The sequence below is a fragment of the Aspergillus melleus genome (genome assembly GCF_016097325.1).
Source record: "Aspergillus melleus strain CBS 546.65 chromosome Unknown contig2, whole genome shotgun sequence".
NCBI classification, from domain to species: Eukaryota; Fungi; Ascomycota; class Eurotiomycetes; order Eurotiales; family Aspergillaceae; genus Aspergillus; species Aspergillus melleus.
This window is the reverse complement of record NW_025763371.1, coordinates 3556234-3572388: the sequence shown is the minus strand read 5'-3', so window position 1 is coordinate 3572388 and position 16155 is coordinate 3556234. Positions and strand designations below refer to the sequence as shown.

The window sequence follows — 16155 nt, the reverse complement described above, 5'->3', positions numbered from 1 at the left end:
TGGGTTGTATATATTAGTTGTTCTTTTTTTGTGGTATATGTTTAGATATGTTAGTATATAATCATACTAGAGATCTAATTCTCTTTGACACTCTGGTGAATTTCAATTCTCAATATACACTAGACTCTAAAGACAATTTGCTAGTTTCTTCACGATCCAATCTATGTCAATCTGTTACCGGGACTAGCAATCATGCCAACTGCGCCATTCTACCGCCAACCTAGTTCTCCAGAGGATTGACAACCAAATGATCGATCCAAGTAATAGTACTTATAAACCTCTAACCAGAGGGAAAGTTTCTAGCTACGCATACTGAATTGACAAAGTATTACTCGCAGAGGTATTATCGGTCTTTGCCTCAGGCATGCAGATCTTCCGTACATTATCCCGAGCTGGCAACCATGAAGCCATTCAGAAGTAACGAAAAGGAATTTATTCAACGAGGTATTTGCATAAAATTTCTATAACATGAATGATTAGGTTAAGACAAAGAACGAGACCAGGAGAAGTAAAGTACAAGACACCAAGGTGCAGATAGTATGTGTCGAACCTACTCATTACATTACATTGCCCAAAATAGCTTGCTACTACAGATATACCTCCAGGCCACGAATTTCAATTCCGAGAATCCCAAGAACCCAGCATCAATGACGCGCGCGACAATTCATGACTTCTGGATTCTTGAGAATACTGCGCCCTAAAAATAGTCAACCCCCTAAGATTCAAGCATTCTAAGTCCCCCATCTCCAGCCAAAGGGGTGGATATGTTGAGCTTGCAGCTTCATGGGCCAGTTCCCGTATCTGATTTAATCGGTGAAGGTCTTGCTTTCTACCTTCACGGATGGACTAGTTGGTCTAATCGGGTGGTGAGCGGGTGAATCTATAGCTACCGCGGTATTCAATATCTTTCTTTTCGGGCATTTTTGTATCTATGCAAGGTAGTCATCGTTCCTGTCGTCATTTATTTCTCGGGTATCTGCTTTTTTGTGTTTCTGGCTAGCTTAGCTGGACTATGTGTGTCATGTGTGAACTATGGGATAGTAGCAAGAGGGCTGAAGATACGAGTATCTAGCTACTAGGATTGAACAAGTAGAGGATATCATATCATACATGCATGAAACAGTTCGTGAACCTTGATAAGTATGGAAGATAATCGTCATAAGTCATGAGAATAGTGGGTACCGTCACATCTACAGATACATGCAGTGATAAAGGATGCTACCGCCGCAGCGCAGCAAACCGTTTCGTTAACTCGTCCAGCTCTGGAATGCCTCCGCTCTTCTTACTCGGCGTCTGAGTCTCCGGCGCATCGTCCGTCACCTTTCCAGAGCTGCTATCCGGCACCTTGACGCGCGGATTGGGATTATCCGATCTCGGTCCAGGCGGCGCAACGCTGACGGGGCTTTTTCCTGCCTGCAGACCCCGCGGCGGCGTCACGCGGTTGAGTTCCGCGGTGTCCGACTGACGACGTTGCGGTTTGGCCGGCGTGGATGGGAGATCGCCAGGTCCGGCATCATCTCCACCCGCGGCTCCATCCTTCGACTCGGCTGCATCATTGTCTTGGTCCTCAAACTCCCCCGGTGCCTCCCCTAATTCTTGCTCTGTATGACCCTGCAGGTGCGCCCCCCAGTTGACTCCATACGCGCGCGCAATTTCCAATAGATAGCTCTCCACCAGCTCCGTGCTCGGCGGCTTCGCACGCAACCCCTTGACCAGTCGCGCCGGGACCTTCACGCCCTCGCCGCGCGGGAACTTATTATCAGCCGCCAGCGCCATGAAATCCTTCCCCCAGCGATCGGCCAGCAACGTCCGCAGAATCGTCAGCTCGCGCACATCATGCGGGAAGCGGGGATAAGCGTAGAAGATAGCCGCGGCGGCCTCGTCCAGCGCAGGGTCGATATATTTGCTCTCCAGCACCTCTTCGTCATCTCCTTCCCCTTCAAGGTCCTCTTCCCCCACGCCGCGCCCAGCGTCCGAGTTCTCAAGCTTTGCTGAATCCACCCCGTCAGCCGCAACCGACTTACTCGACCCCCCAAACGGATTCCAAAAACTAAACCCCGACGACGACTTCTGATGCCCCGCTTTCCCTCCACTGGCAAGCTGTTGTCCCTGGCCCTGCGCATGCCTCAAACTCCCCCACACCTCCTTGGCGCGATTCCTCGCCAGAACCCCCTTCTCGCCGAACGCGGCCTGGTCGACGACGTTGGCGCGCGCTAGGATCAGCTCGCAGTATAACTCGACCATCTCGAGCACCTCGACGGAGATGTCTGTCGCGATGACATTTTCGACGCGGATGCGCGCGGACGCTTCGCGGCCTTCGGAGAGGAGGTGGGAGAGCTCGCGGCGCTGGACGACGGAGGAGGCGGTGGATTTCTTTTGGAGGAGGCGGAGACGCGGGATGAGGAGGTGGAGGGTGGATGTTAGTTTTGTCTGGTGGAATTTGGTGGTTAGTTTGTTCTGCAAGGAGGGGAGGAGTGTTGGGATGAGGTGGGAATTGGGGAAGGTGGGGTAGGAATGGGCGTGATGGGGAAAGAAAAACGGCTGGGTAGGTAGAGAGAAGGGGGACGTACAGTTTGTGGTGAGGGGGGCATTTCAATCGGAAGATTATTTTGGCGTTTAGGATTGTTGATTGAGAGGAATGGCGAGAGAGTTGGATGGGGAGGAAGTTGTAGAGAGAAGAGGGCAGAGGGAAGTGGTTGAATTATGGTTACGGTTATGTCACCATCACATGGCGGGTCTTGGCTGGTATACACGGAGTACACCGAGTAGGCTGCTGCATTTGCTGTCATCCACGTTCCATCCCTGGCAAAACCACAAATGAATGTTACATTAATTTTACAATTAATCAGTTAATAGAAATAAAATAATTCAGACGGTATTCACCATATGAGTAGCCTCCAGTCACTACGTCCAATTAACTGTGCTCCCGACTTTACCTTAGTATACAGAATCTCTCCCCTTCCTCCCTTCTATTACTTTTCCTCTCGAGAACCAGGCCAGGTGACATCTAGCATGTCTCCATTCAAGAACTCAAGCCCTACCGATTTCTTCTTATAAGGCCGAGTTCCCGCCTGCGTGTACGATTGTTCCAAGCTGTGGTTTTTCGAATCAACCGGAGACATTTATAGTCATCTCATCGAGCAGACCAACGTTTGTACCGGCGAGACAGAGACAACATATCGAGGAATAGCCTTAAAGAGGCCCTATAGCGTCTCGAGGACATGTTCATTTCGGCTCAAGGTAGGGAAGAAAGAATATTAGAATCAGCGGCCTATTGTACTAACTACTTTTACAGATTTGGCTACAATTCCGTGTTGAGAGAGCTCTGGGTTCAAACCATGCCGAGCTATGTCCACAAAAGACATCATCATTGGAAGGGGATGCGCTCAGAAGGTGGGTGGCGCGAGCGTCCTTGACCGGAAAGGGGTCTATAACTGGAACAACCATACGGGCATAATAAGCCACCAGCCGCAGAATCCCTATCAAAACGCCATGAGTCGCGAACAAGGAATCTGCAGAGATGAGACAGCAATCAAAGACCGTTTTCAGCAGAATGTTGGCCAAGCAATGACGGCTAACTTCGCCTTCAGGCCAATTGATCTTGCGTTTGGGGACCAAGTCAAGTTCCGCCTAGAGAACCTGGCTTGTTAAAGGCGGTGTCAAAGCCGTGACTTCAGATGGCGCTTGGTAAGAAAGACCGGTCGAGTCTCTATTTAACTATGAGAGCTAGTCTAAGCTCCTGTCGAACTGTGAGGGCTCCTGTAATGCGACCCGAACCGCATTCCCACTTCCACCAAAACAGCCCCAGGAATGGTCGCCCGATCTCGAGATCAAGCACTTGCCTTTGCGTTGAACGAAGCTACCAGACAGCTTGATAGCGGCGATTATTGCTTTGATTTCAACGACCCAAAATGAGCAGCATCTGTGGTGGAACGACGATTTGACACAGAATGGAGAAGGCCGCCGCAAATGCTATAGGATGGACTCTCAATAGGTGAACTTTAAGCAGGACGGGAAAAGCTTCTGCCAAACCACCAATAGGGCTGGTCAACAATCAGTCATCAGCTGTGAACGTGTTGTTGTAGGCAACGAAATAGGCGTGCAAGGACGGTTTAACCAGAACGTCGGACAGATTCTCACGACAGCGTGCGGGACCGCATGCCAAGGGTACATGCAGTGATTGTCAAATTCAAGTGTTCTTTATTCATCCCAGTGGTCTGATGCTCTATGTCCTACTCGGCGGGATACTCGCAGAGACATACATACCCTTGGCTTGTCAATCTCCGACTGGGCCGATCTACAGCTGACAACAAGAACGCCGATAGCCAAATCGGTGCTCAGAGCATTCGAACGGAGTTGTTCTTGGGCACACGCGAAGATGCTCCAATCTTCGAGTTCAGAGACTTGGGATATTCAATTAAGCTAATGTTTGTACGTGATCGCACTTTATAGAGAGGCTATGTATCACGTCACTGCAGCAGTAGCGAGAAGGCGTTTGTCCACAACCTAGCGTGAGAAGAATATACTCATGAACCAGCCGAGCCCACCTAGCTTATGCAATTACCAGCTTGTCAGTGCGATGGTCGTTGAGATCCCCTGGCAGAACCTCACCATGTATGTTGATCGACCAGCTCGATACAAACACAACTATTCTCTTCACCTAGAGGAGTTCGACGACCACTACGAGTCAGCGGCAACCCTAGCAATAGCGCTGAACGAGCGCTGCAAGAGATTCGATCATTACCCTGCAGGGTATATTGAAAGACTGGGTATGAAGTCGATCAAAAGAAAACACCCAAACATATCTTGGCGCTTCTAGAACGAATCAAAATACTCGAGAAGCATGATAAACCGCTTCTAGCGGACATCTTCTACTGCATTTCTTGCGGCGCTTAGACACACCATTAACGTTGTCAGCCTAAGTCGATCCGAAAAGGAGGCCCGAAGCTAGGTACTGTCTAACCAGGAGCAGGGGTATGTGTCTTTGGGGGAACAGGTATAACGATGTCGCTTGTCCACCCGGCAACACCCCAGTCGATCGATGAGGCATTCCCAACACTCTCTTTAAGCGAAGATGAGTTTCCCCGGCGAGAAAGGCTCTGACAACTTCGGTGATGCCGGTCCCGCTAATGACAGCGAAACCGTCCGCGATCAACCATCAATGAAAAGGCATTGGAATCCTGCGCGCGATCGGATGGAACGGTGCCGCCACCCATGTGAGTGTGGATCCGTGTCAAAGCATGGAGGACGGACCGACCTCTCGCTCAGACAGTAGCTAAAGAAGCACAATGGCTATTCTAGGTTGGAAAGTCCATGTTTCGTTCTAGATTGAGTTACCCTAAGCTACTATACAAAGTCACTCGCGGAGATGCCGTGTTCCTATTAACACCCTCCTGTTTCCCGCGTAACAAATCCCGGCCATGTTTTCATATATCTAAGGTACGGCTCAGACAAACCAACCTCTTTCCAGTAGTTCGCAGTAACCGGTAGACTGGGTAGCCTATAGTCATAGTTTTTCTGAACATTGCTTGGGAAATCCGGATTCAGAATGGCCGCCCTGTCCACCATCAGAAAGTCCACCCCAGCGTCCAGAACAGTGGCCGCATCCTGCGGATTCATGATATTGCCCGACACGCCCAGACGGAAAGAAGAACGCGGCAGATCCGAGAACACCTCCAGTAACGTCCGACCCTCGAATGGCGGTTCATCCGCCGGTCTGGCGTAGTCGTCCAGCGCCAGGTCCAGATAGTCGAGGGCGTCATCGTCCATCAGCGCGCGCGCCGCCGCCATCCTGTACTCCGCGAGCGAGATGCCATACCACTCGTTCTGGCCGGAAATTGCATGGCGTCTGCTGGGGTCGCTGCGGGACTGCAGGCGACACACGAGGACCACCAGAAACAGCTGGGTGTCGTCTGGCTGGATGCGCACACTGATGCGGGAAGACCAGAGACTCTGCAACATGGGTATCTCGGCGGGATTGGCATGGCCATGATGAACGGGTCGAGCTGGAGCGGTCTCATGTGATGAAGCTTGAAGTAGAATTCGTTCGAGCATCAGCCTTTGAGATATTTGAGTTGAACCCCTATTCAAGCACACGTTATAGAAATCGAGTACAACAAGTAAGAGTTATGCATCCCTGTCAATATTAACTAATAAAGAAATTAGACTAGTCACTGATGAATAATAATGAATATATCAGAAAGAAATAGAAAAATATAATAGAGAAGAAGTTATCCACCATCATCATACAAGTATCCATCCAAAAGAAAAGAAAAAATCATAATAAAATAATCCATCAATCGTCAAAAGTAAAAATCGAGCATGGTATCCCGAACAAGAAATAAAAGATATATCAGAGTCAAAATGTCCAAGTCACCAAGAAGAAACAAGAAGAGAAAAAAGTAAAAAGTCAATATTAAAAATGATGATGTTCCGCACATCATCACATCAACCAAACATCGAGTCGATCGTCCATTACAATGAAGGAACACTTTACAGCCACATTGCTGCTCCCACCGCAACGATCAGCCCCAGCTTCGACATGTCCAGGTTCAGGCCGGATGCGCCGCTTTCAGAGTTCGTGGGCACGGGCGTCGTGGTGGGCTGCTCCGTGGAGTCGGCGTAGGCGGTGGCCTGCGTCTCCACTAATACGGCCGGCTTGATGGTGTAGCCTGCCCATGAGGGGGTCTGGGTTGACACGAAGCCGGAGCTGGGGGCGCGGGTGGACGACGACGGGGTGAAGGTTGACGTGGGGGTGGAGGTAGGAATGAAGGTTGAAGTCGAGGTAGGCGGTGGCGTGCTGGAACTCGAGGTAGAGGTCGAGGTCGAGGTCGAAGACGAAGTTGAAGTCGACGACGGGGTAGGTGTAGTGGAAGTAGTGGTCGGAGGGATGTAAGTGCTGCTGGTCGTGGAAGTAGTGCTAATGATAGTGCTGGTGCTGCTGGTGGAAGGAGTGCTGACAATGGAGCTGGTGCTGATGCTGGTAGTGCTTTCGACCGTGCTCGTGGATGCCGGCGCAGAAGAGACGGACGAGGAAGACGAAGACGAGTCGTCGTCGCCACCGCTGCTGCTCCCACCCTTGTCGAACACAACAATATGGGCCTTCTCGCCCTTGGGCACGGTCACCACACAGAATGCGGCGCCTCCAGCACCGTCCTCCGAGCTACCGATCATCTCGTTGACGCTGTTCACGGCGGGATCGATCTTGCAGGGCAGACCGTTGCACCCGTCTCCTTCGCACTCGATCTCGACACCGAACTCGGGCACCTCGTTGCGGAACGGCGTCGTCGGCTCCAGATAGATCGGGTTCCACCCGATCTTTAGGAAGGTGCTGCCATCGGAGTCGGTGTTCGCGCCGGCCACATACGGAGACCAGTTTCCGTAGGGGTTGGACGAGGTACCCCAGACACAGGCGGTCTCGGGGCCAAATCCCGGCGGATTGATATAGAAGCTGATATCATCAGCATGACAACAGGAAAGATCAGTGAAGCAAGTGAGTCAGGACATACTGCGCAGCGGTCTCACACCAGTAGGAAGAGTCCGGCACCGCAAGGGTCGCCAGCTCCTGCACCAGCGTCGGGATCAACATAGCCTCGTTACCGGGCAGAACGGTCTGACAGACGGAGACGTCTCCGCCCTTGCATTTGTTGCGCACGCCCACAGACCCGGTGCCGTCCTTGCAGTAGGGCTTGTTGGGGAACGGCTTCTGGATCTGACCGTCCTCGTCGCAGTACAGTCCACCATTCTATACTAGTCAATACACAGCCGCTCATGAATACACCACGGGAAAAGCGATTGCCAACTCACCATCGACATGGGGTAGCTGTATGAGGTCGCCTCAGGGTCCCATTGCATAGACACCTGTCCCGGGGGACACGCATAGGGACAGTAATTGCCCGGTTTGCAGGGCTGATCAGGGCTCATAGCCCATCCGGCGTTCTTCATCTTGGGGGTCACGGAAACCAGACCGGCATCGGAGGGGAACTCGCACTGTCCTCCGCGTTTCTTCAATGGCGCTTCGGTTTCGACTTCCACTTCGACTTCCGCGGGAGAATGCGGATGGCGGCGGTTATGGTGGTGACCATGCTGGGCTGCTTGGGCAGTCGCGAGGAAGGCGAGCACGGCGGTTGCGGTGGTGAACTTCATTTTGCTGGTGGATTGGATATAAATATACAGGTTCTTGTTGAATATACAGATATGGATGAAACCGGACAATGAATGCGGTTAGTATATACAGCGTTATACTGGGATAGTGATCTGATGTTGAAACGAATGACTGAATCACGATGATTCGGATAGGCGTGATACTGCAGCGAATTGAAGGATTATTGATAACGAAAGACTAGGGTCAGAAGAAGACGATCCCCAAAACGAAAGACTAAAGTGAGCGACAAGAAGCACGAAAGAACGGAGGGGGATCAAGAATCAACGACCCAGAAAACACGCAACGGAATCACGGCGGCCTCGAAGAAGAAGAAGAAGAAAGGAAGAGAAAGGGAAAACGGCGCGACGGCCAGGAAATACCACCTGCCTAGTCTCTACTCTAACGACAGTCCCAGCAGCTCAGGCCAACTCCAGCCAGCTCCCCGCCAAGTTTTCTGCTCCCAAGGCCGAACCATCTCGAGGCTATTGAGCCGATTCTTTCCTCTTTGGGACACCTCGCCGGGGGTGCTGTTCAGGGGTCGCGCCAATCAATGCCCCCAACGCCCCGGGGGTTCATGAGGAGGAACCCACCCGAGCTTCCGCCATTGGTGGAGAGACAGTGCAGGGTTCGTCTCCTTTTGCCGTCCTGCAGGTGGTTACACCGTACTATACCTTCTTGGGGGTGGAAGTGTAACCTTCTCCCTGCATCTATTTATTTATTATCAAATTTAAACCTGAGACTCGAGTCAAAGTAGCTTCAATAATCCGCACGGGATGTCCATCATTCAGCCACGATCGGCAGTGTCCTTGTCAGGTGTCAATTATTCTCTATTATTCTGTTTTATTTCCTAGGATCCACTGCAGTTTGCTGCTCGGGTCGTACAAGAACTAAAGAATAGGGGCAATTGGCAAATCTCCAAAAGTGGGCTTAGACGACCAAACTCTGTTTGCCTAATGCCTAGACAAGACCCAAGGCGCTCGGTATCTTGGGGAGGAACTGCCGAGACGGGTTTACTGCTTGGGGCTTAGTCGGTCGTAGACCACCTACCGGCTGAGTCGCAGTCTATACTTCGTTGCTAGTATACTGTGCAAGAAAATGTATGGATGTCCACGGTGTATGCAGTCATGCACTATAAAAAGACTGCCAGTGGCTTATACCTGAGGGACTTGGAAGTCAAACCCAGAAAACAAAGAAGGTTGAGTATCTTACAGGGTATAACTATTTACGGCTGACGAGACTCGGTGCTAACTGCCTGCCCTGCCAAGTCCTTCCTGCTGGCTGTCAAAATCCTTCCACCCCTCAAACCCTCCCCCTCCGGCCAATCCTTCCCGCCAACCCCAAGCGACGCAATAATGCTGCGCTAGCAGATTCCACTCCTCCATCTCGTCCAACATCTCCAGCCCCGCCACCCGTTCCTTCTCCATCTCGTCTACCCACCGCTCCCAGATGAAATGCACGTCCGCTGCTGCCTGGCCGTGCGCGAACCCCTGGTCGCGCAGCCGTTGTCGCTGCGATTCTAACGTCGCGTACTGGTGCAGCGTCTGCAGCTGGATGCCGCGCGTCGCCAGGTTGGAGACCATCGTGCGTCCGAAGGCGTCGTGCGGTCGGATTGGCTCGTACAAGATTAGACCAAGGGGCGCAGCGCCGTCCTGGTTACCTGTTGCTGCCGGGAACAGCGTCTGCGTGAAGAAGTCGACTACGTCTGCGGCTTCGCGCGGTGTGAGGTAAATGAGGCAGCATTCGGAGATGAGGAGCGTGGGAATTGTCGGGTCAACGTCGCGTAGCAAGGTCCGTGGATCGTCGATGCCATTATCCCCGCGGTCCTCCTCCCCTGATAGGTTTGTGGTTGTGGTTGTGGTTTGTTCTGACTTCGTCTGGGGCTTCAGCCACCGCAAATCCAACGCATGCAAATGATACGTCTCCGTATGCAGCGCATCCCCGCCTTCCGAGATCTCGACCTTCGCATTTTCCGGCGCCGACCGCCCGATTATCCCCAACGTGCGCTGAAGCTGCGGCGCCGCGCGAATCAACCGGATCTTGGCCGCCGTGTTGACGGCGAAGTCGATCTCGTGATAGATCAAGTCCGGATGGGAGGGTAGGAGCCGAAAGGCGCGCGTGTCAGAGCCGGCTCCGAGAGAGATGATTTGTTTTTTGCTTTTCGGATAAGGGGAAGAGGGTTGGGTGAGGAATCGGTGGACGAGTTGGTCGATCGCGGCGGTACGGACGTAGGTGCCTGTCGGGTTGTAGCGTTAGTTGAGCGCAACAGTCAATGGCATGGGACGGGATGAGAAGGGAGAATGAGTCACCTCTGTTGATGATGGGCAGTCGTCGTGTCTCTAAATCGGGCGGCGTTAATGCCCTGGCAAATGGGTCTTCGAGGTATCCTAATCCCACGGCGCTCAGCCGGGAGACGCTGGCGTCATGGTCGGTGCCCTGGACCACTCGATCTTTGCTCCCGCGAGAAGGAGGGCCGCCAGCGAGACCGCCTCGGCCGCGTGAACGACCCCGTCCGCCGCCTCGCCGGAGAGTGTTGAGGTTGGGGATCTGCGAGGCCGACATGTTTGCGAGAGGAAGCTCCGAGCAATGGAGAGAGACGCGGCGGGATGATTGCTGGACGGGTGGGGTCACGTTACCCCACCTGTCGGCTTTGATGGATTGCGTCAGTTTGCATGCTTTGTTTCATTCCTCGTTATGCTGTATGTTGTACGCTACACGCTATACTATACACGCGCTATATCTATCTATTGCCACCCTCTATATCGCTCTATACGTAGACAAAGTTGTTCCGGCACAGCGGACACGTACTCTGGTTGCTGCTCTTGAACCATCGGAACAGACACACCGAGTGGAACGTGTTCTTGCAGGTCGCGCATCGCTTGTTCGGCGTCTGCATGTCCGTCGAAATCACCGAGTAGCAGATCGCACACTCGCTCTGTCCCTTCAATGCGCCCTGCACGTTCTTGCGGAACGCCAACAGCCCATCCACCAGGCTGCCGTTGGCAAACATAATCACTCCCTGGATCGTTAGAAGCCAGTTCTTCCACTTCTTCTCGTCGACCAGCACCCGGCTGCGACCCACGACCACGGCGGGCTGCAGGGGGTAAGCCGGAGGAAGCGAGATAGACAAGGAGACAGGAGGCGACTCTTCGTCGACCGGAATGCTGGCAATGATCTCGGCCGTCTTGGGAGAAATTTTAACCGCCAATGCGCGCTCTTCGTTGGGATCCTGCGTCGACACCCAGTCCGTGATGCCCTGAAGTGCATCTACAATGACCAGGGGCGAGACCTGTCGGGCTAAGTTAGCTTCTGCATCTTAGAGGCAATGCAAACACCATGCGGCTTACATGTTTCTCCGTCCACGCCTCCACAGGCCCCTTGATGCGCTTCTTCGTGTCAATCCACCAATTCTTGGTCATATTAGCCACGTGCCTCAGACACAAGAAGTACAGATGGACGAGAAGCCACTGGGTTTCTCTCTCGTAGGTCTCCGACTGATCCAGCTCGAATGACCGAATGTCAAACTTAGACGCATCTATCATCTTTCCGTGTGAGCCCTGGAGGAAGTCAAACATGAATTCCAGCAACGGCGCCAGCGTGTCGTTTTCCTTAATGCTAGTCACGTAGTTTTCTTGAACAGTAAGAGACTATCCCGGGGTTAGCTTCCACCATGGTTATCTCGTTCATTGTGGGCAACATACTGCATTAACGAAATGGTCAAACACCACCTTCCAGCTCAGAAGATATGACCGTATATCCGCCCATGTCCGGTCATCGTCATAGGCAAGGTTGACAGATGCCATCGTGGGAGCTTCGAGTAGCAGAGACATGAGTTCGTCGGGCAGTCTGACGGTCGTCTTGGATAACGCCACGTCAAAGGAAATTTGTTCTTGAACGCTCGGAATATACCGGTGGAGGATGTTGTAGGCAGCCCGCTGGACGGTGCCACTATGCGCGGTCAAAAGAGGGAAAACTTTGCTGACATCCTCAAGACTGTCGGTAGGAATGACATTGAGCAGGCGGCGCAGGCGGTCGACGGCGACATCGCGAGGTTGGTAGAAAGTGGTCGAAGAGTCTAGTCCGTCAGATGTATACCTTGTGTATGGAGTACCGTAGCAGCTTACCGAATTTGTGCAGCGTCGAAGTCAATCGGTTGAATAACACTGTCTTGCGATCCGCCCAAGCATCCTTAACGTCATCGTTACTCTCTTCGTCATCCACAATTGACTTCAAAGAAGCGAAAAGTCGGAAAGAGGCCAAGAGCAATGGCAATGCTTCATCGCCACCATTGATGCCTTGCCAGATTGTGCTGAGAACATCCATGCTTTCTTCCCAGTGAGAGCCATACATCTCGTGAATGCAGGGTAAGACGTATGTCAAACTCTGCAAAATTTCAGCTTTGACGCTCAGAGGCGCACTTTCGGACTGAAGACACTGGATGAGATGCTTGAGGAGGAACATCAACCTCTGCGTCGGAATGGATGCAGCGACACTCTCATCACCTGCCAGAAGAAGGTTGAGCAACGACAACTTCCGCAGGCCTGCCCATTGCACCATTAGCGGTTATATCACAATCGAGCTTGGGAAGCTTACCGTCCTTCTTCTCGTCTTCGGGCTTTAACCCTGTAGAGTCCGCAACGAGTTCGTTGCAGAGTCGTGTCCCGGCCGGCGTAGAGAGGATCGATTGACGTAAGAGAGCCACCCATGATGCAGTCCGAACAGCGTTGGCTGTCCGAACAGTTTTACATAGTTCTGTAAGTTCCTCCGGAGTCTTGGATTTGTTTGACGAGTCCACACTACCCATAATTTTCACAAAAGATTCTCCGACCCGGTAGTCTGATGGCGAAGTACCTTGAAGCCCTTCAAGCTTCCGTTCCCAGAAAGAGGTGATCGTTGTGGCAAGAGTATCTTTAGAGTGGACCCATCCGCTGATAACCTTTCGGCCATCATTAACGACCTCCATGTACTCCTCTCGCTGCTCGGGAAGCGTAAGTCCCGTTATGCCGTTGGAGTTTTCAATACTGAGATCGTCATCGACTAATTGTACTGCAAGAGGGAGATTGTGGAAAAGGGTTTCAAGCTCATCCGTGCCGAGATGTCCGGCAAGGGCAAATAAGGAGAGAACTTTGGTGGTGAAATAGGCCAGTCGGAATGCGGACGAACAGTGGCTCGAGTCGCGCGGGACAGCTTCATACCGCTCCTTGAAATCAGCGGCCAGTTGTCGGTTAACGAGATGCACCGTGCCACCAAGAGGGCTAGTGATAGCAGTCGATGGCCGAGGAGGGAGCTCAAGGAAGGGACCAAGAGCTTTCTCCCAGGTCTGGCGTCCTGGTAGGATATCCTTTGCCACGGAACCAATGTCCTCGGGTTTGGTACTGTGTAGTAGCTCTTCCGCTATGCTCAAGAGAGATTCGATCCTTTTCACAGTCAGTAACATCGCATTTAAACCTACCACGGCAATACTTACGAAAGCGACTCAGCACTGACAAGTTCAAAGTTGTGCTGGAGAATCTCAACGCTTGACCGAGCGCTTGTTTCGCCGACCACTGTTTTTTTCAACGTCTTGATCAAAGATTCTGAAACAACCGCAACTTCTTCCGACGGTGATTCAGCGAGGAAGTGCAGTTTTCCGGTCAATTTGGAGCCGTTCGAACCACTCTGGAAGCCCCGAAGGGCAGTCGGGACGGAGTTGGCAATTTGGGAGAGACCGTGAAGTGTATCCAAAGCCTTATTCTCGTCGGAAAGAGCATCGATGAGCGATAAAAACATTGAATCCGTAAGCTCTCCATGGGAAGACTGGTTCTGGAGAACGGCGATAACAATGGACCAATGCAGGCTGCTACCCTTACAGGCCTGGTCTAGGGCTCGCATGATCAATGAACCAAGCACACTTTTCCCGTCCACCTCCTTGAAATTGAGGGTGGAAAGTAATTTCTGAACAGCATGTGCATTCGACGACTCCGGTTCTGACTTTGCCACTTGCTCAATGATCCTGCCAAAGCTCTCGCCAAAGCCATCCCAAGACCGACAAGTCAATATCAGGGAAATCAGACGATCAGCAGATGGCGATGACAGAAGCTCCGGGGCGTCATTCTTGACGAATTCTACCAAAGCTTGAGAGCGCTGAGCGATCTGTGCAACGTTATTGACCATTCCTTCAACCACCGCGGCCGCTCCGTAGGGCTTGCCGTTGCGAGTCTGAAGGACCTGGATGCAGTTTTCAAGTAACGGCGAATTCGTCCTCTCGAATATACCAAGTATTTGAGTCTCACCATCCGTTCCGACGACCCGCGAAAGCACCAGCGCCTCTAAAACTAGAAGGCGTTCAGCCTGGGAACACACTTCGTCCTGCGACAACTTAAAGTCCTTCGATTGCTCTGGGGAAGATAGTTTGACGGCCTCAAGTAGACCATCTGATAGTTCAGTCCATACCCTTTCCACTTCACTTGCATGACCGTGAGCCAGCAGTCCTTCGAGATAATCAATGGTGATGTTCTTAGAGGACAAAGCTGGGAGTGACCACTTCGACCGATCTGGTTCAGGCTTGACGTATTGCGCCAATAGAGGGGACAATCGTTCTTGCAGGAACTTTGTTTTCTCACCAGCAGATAGTCGCTCTACAAGCCACATCCCGGTATCAACGTAAGCCTTCCAGGCAACGGCGTGGTTTTGTCGAGGCTCGTCCCTCGAAGTCAGCCCTTCTTGGAATGCTTCGGTTAAAGCAATTGCCGTTGTAAGCCCAATCTGCGAGTCACCGTTTGCCAATGTCTGCACCGGAATTATCAGAAGTAGCTGGTGTAGGTTTGGCCAGAAGGAGCCTGCGCCGCCCTGGGAACCCTTTTGCATGTATTGAAGCAACCTCTTCGTTGCAGACGATTTACCGGAATAATCGTCCGTCCATAACTGAGGCCTTGCAGATGTGGCCTGAAGTAGAGATTCGGACAGGTCTGAGGACGATCCTAATTGAGAGGCGTGTAGTGATTTGCCAATCAAGGCTGCGCTGACGAGTTTCCAATCGAGTTCTTCGGGCTCCTTGGCCACTGCCGAGCGCACAAGCGTATAAATGGACCTGCGGACGAAGGGGTCATCATGGTAGCATAGAGCCCATAACGATTTGCTTGTAAGGAGGTTTTGTATAGTTGGAAGGTCCTTTTCAAGTTCTTCGTGGGTTGAGTTGCCTGAGTTTATGGTGAGATAAAACAGAACGAGAAAGGAAGAGAAAACGCTTGACGGTATACAATGAGTGGACATACCTATGATTCGATTAAATAGTAGAATTGCAGTTCCTACCACGCGCGCGTACTTCGCTTCCGCGTCGTCAGGCTTGACGGTGCGCTCGTCGCTCAAAGTCTGAGGAGTTTGTTGAAGAATGACATCATCTACAAAATCCAGGATGGAGGTCTGATAGACCTTCCACACGCCTTTTCGCTTTTCGTCCGTGGAAAAAACTCGCGTGAAGGATTCTAGAGCAGAGCGATGGACGGGCTTGTCATTATCATACAGGCCTGCAAGCCATGCGCCGACTACTTTGGGTAAAAATCGGGCGATTCTTTTCCCTACCAGCGATGAAACCGATCCTTGAATAGTATACGCCGTTTGCCTCACTCTACGAGACAGATCGATCGATGCCCGCGGGTATATTTTTACCTGTTCACACCGTAAGTTGGGTTCTTGTCATTACTCCATCCTATACAATCCACCATAGTCGCTTACCCAGGCTTCCAGGAATCCATCATCGAGAGTGCCACCACTGCTTTCTACACCCGAAACGAAATCCTTCAGCTCGTCTAATGCTCGCGTCCTCGTGACCTCGTCCTTTTTCAGAAAATTCTTGAACGCGATTGCCAATTGTGGCTCCGATATGCGCGACAAGTCCGGAGGCTCGGCCACGTAGGTCAGGGAAGAAGGCTCTCTTCCCTGGGTCGAAAAGGCTCCTGAAAATCCCCCAAATGTACCAAAGGCTCCGGCCGCGGCCCGGCTACTCGACGCTTGGGACTTGAACTTTTTGCTCATAA

At 52.0% G+C, this 16155-nt stretch overlaps 5 protein-coding genes across 5 annotated transcripts; all 5 read right to left on the bottom strand.

The window, feature by feature from the left end:
* Positions 1-1218: 1218 nt before the first annotated feature.
* On the bottom strand, positions 1219-2591 carry IST1 (DUF292 domain protein; the record flags this gene model as incomplete). Its single annotated transcript, XM_046085724.1, has 2 exons — positions 1219-2430; positions 2571-2591. 2 exons carry the CDS (start codon positions 2589-2591, stop codon positions 1219-1221), a joined length of 1233 nt encoding a protein of 410 aa, XP_045941687.1.
* A 2791-nt stretch (positions 2592-5382) lies between these two features.
* LDX57_004071 (uncharacterized protein) lies at positions 5383-6054 on the bottom strand (the record flags this gene model as incomplete). The annotated part of the gene is made up of 1 exon (XM_046085723.1): positions 5383-6054. One exon carries the CDS (start codon positions 6052-6054, stop codon positions 5383-5385), a length of 672 nt encoding a protein of 223 aa, XP_045941686.1.
* Positions 6055-6492: 438 nt separating this feature from the next.
* On the bottom strand, positions 6493-8145 carry LDX57_004070 (SUN domain-containing protein; the record flags this gene model as incomplete). Its single annotated transcript, XM_046085722.1, has 3 exons — positions 6493-7450; positions 7509-7744; positions 7807-8145. 3 exons carry the CDS (start codon positions 8143-8145, stop codon positions 6493-6495), a joined length of 1533 nt encoding a protein of 510 aa, XP_045941685.1.
* A 1242-nt stretch (positions 8146-9387) lies between these two features.
* Positions 9388-10702, bottom strand: ppm1 (protein C-terminal leucine carboxyl O-methyltransferase ppm1; the record flags this gene model as incomplete). Its single annotated transcript, XM_046085721.1, has 2 exons — positions 9388-10376; positions 10450-10702. 2 exons carry the CDS (start codon positions 10700-10702, stop codon positions 9388-9390), a joined length of 1242 nt encoding a protein of 413 aa, XP_045941684.1.
* Positions 10703-10907: 205 nt separating this feature from the next.
* On the bottom strand, positions 10908-16153 carry LDX57_004068 (ubiquitin-protein ligase RKR1; the record flags this gene model as incomplete). Its single annotated transcript, XM_046085720.1, has 8 exons — positions 10908-11429; positions 11488-11787; positions 11842-12215; positions 12265-12681; positions 12734-13557; positions 13608-15318; positions 15394-15787; positions 15854-16153. The coding sequence occupies 8 exons, from the start codon at positions 16151-16153 to the stop codon at positions 10908-10910; spliced, it is 4842 nt and encodes a 1613-aa protein (XP_045941683.1).
* Between the last annotated feature and the right edge of the window lie 2 nt (positions 16154-16155).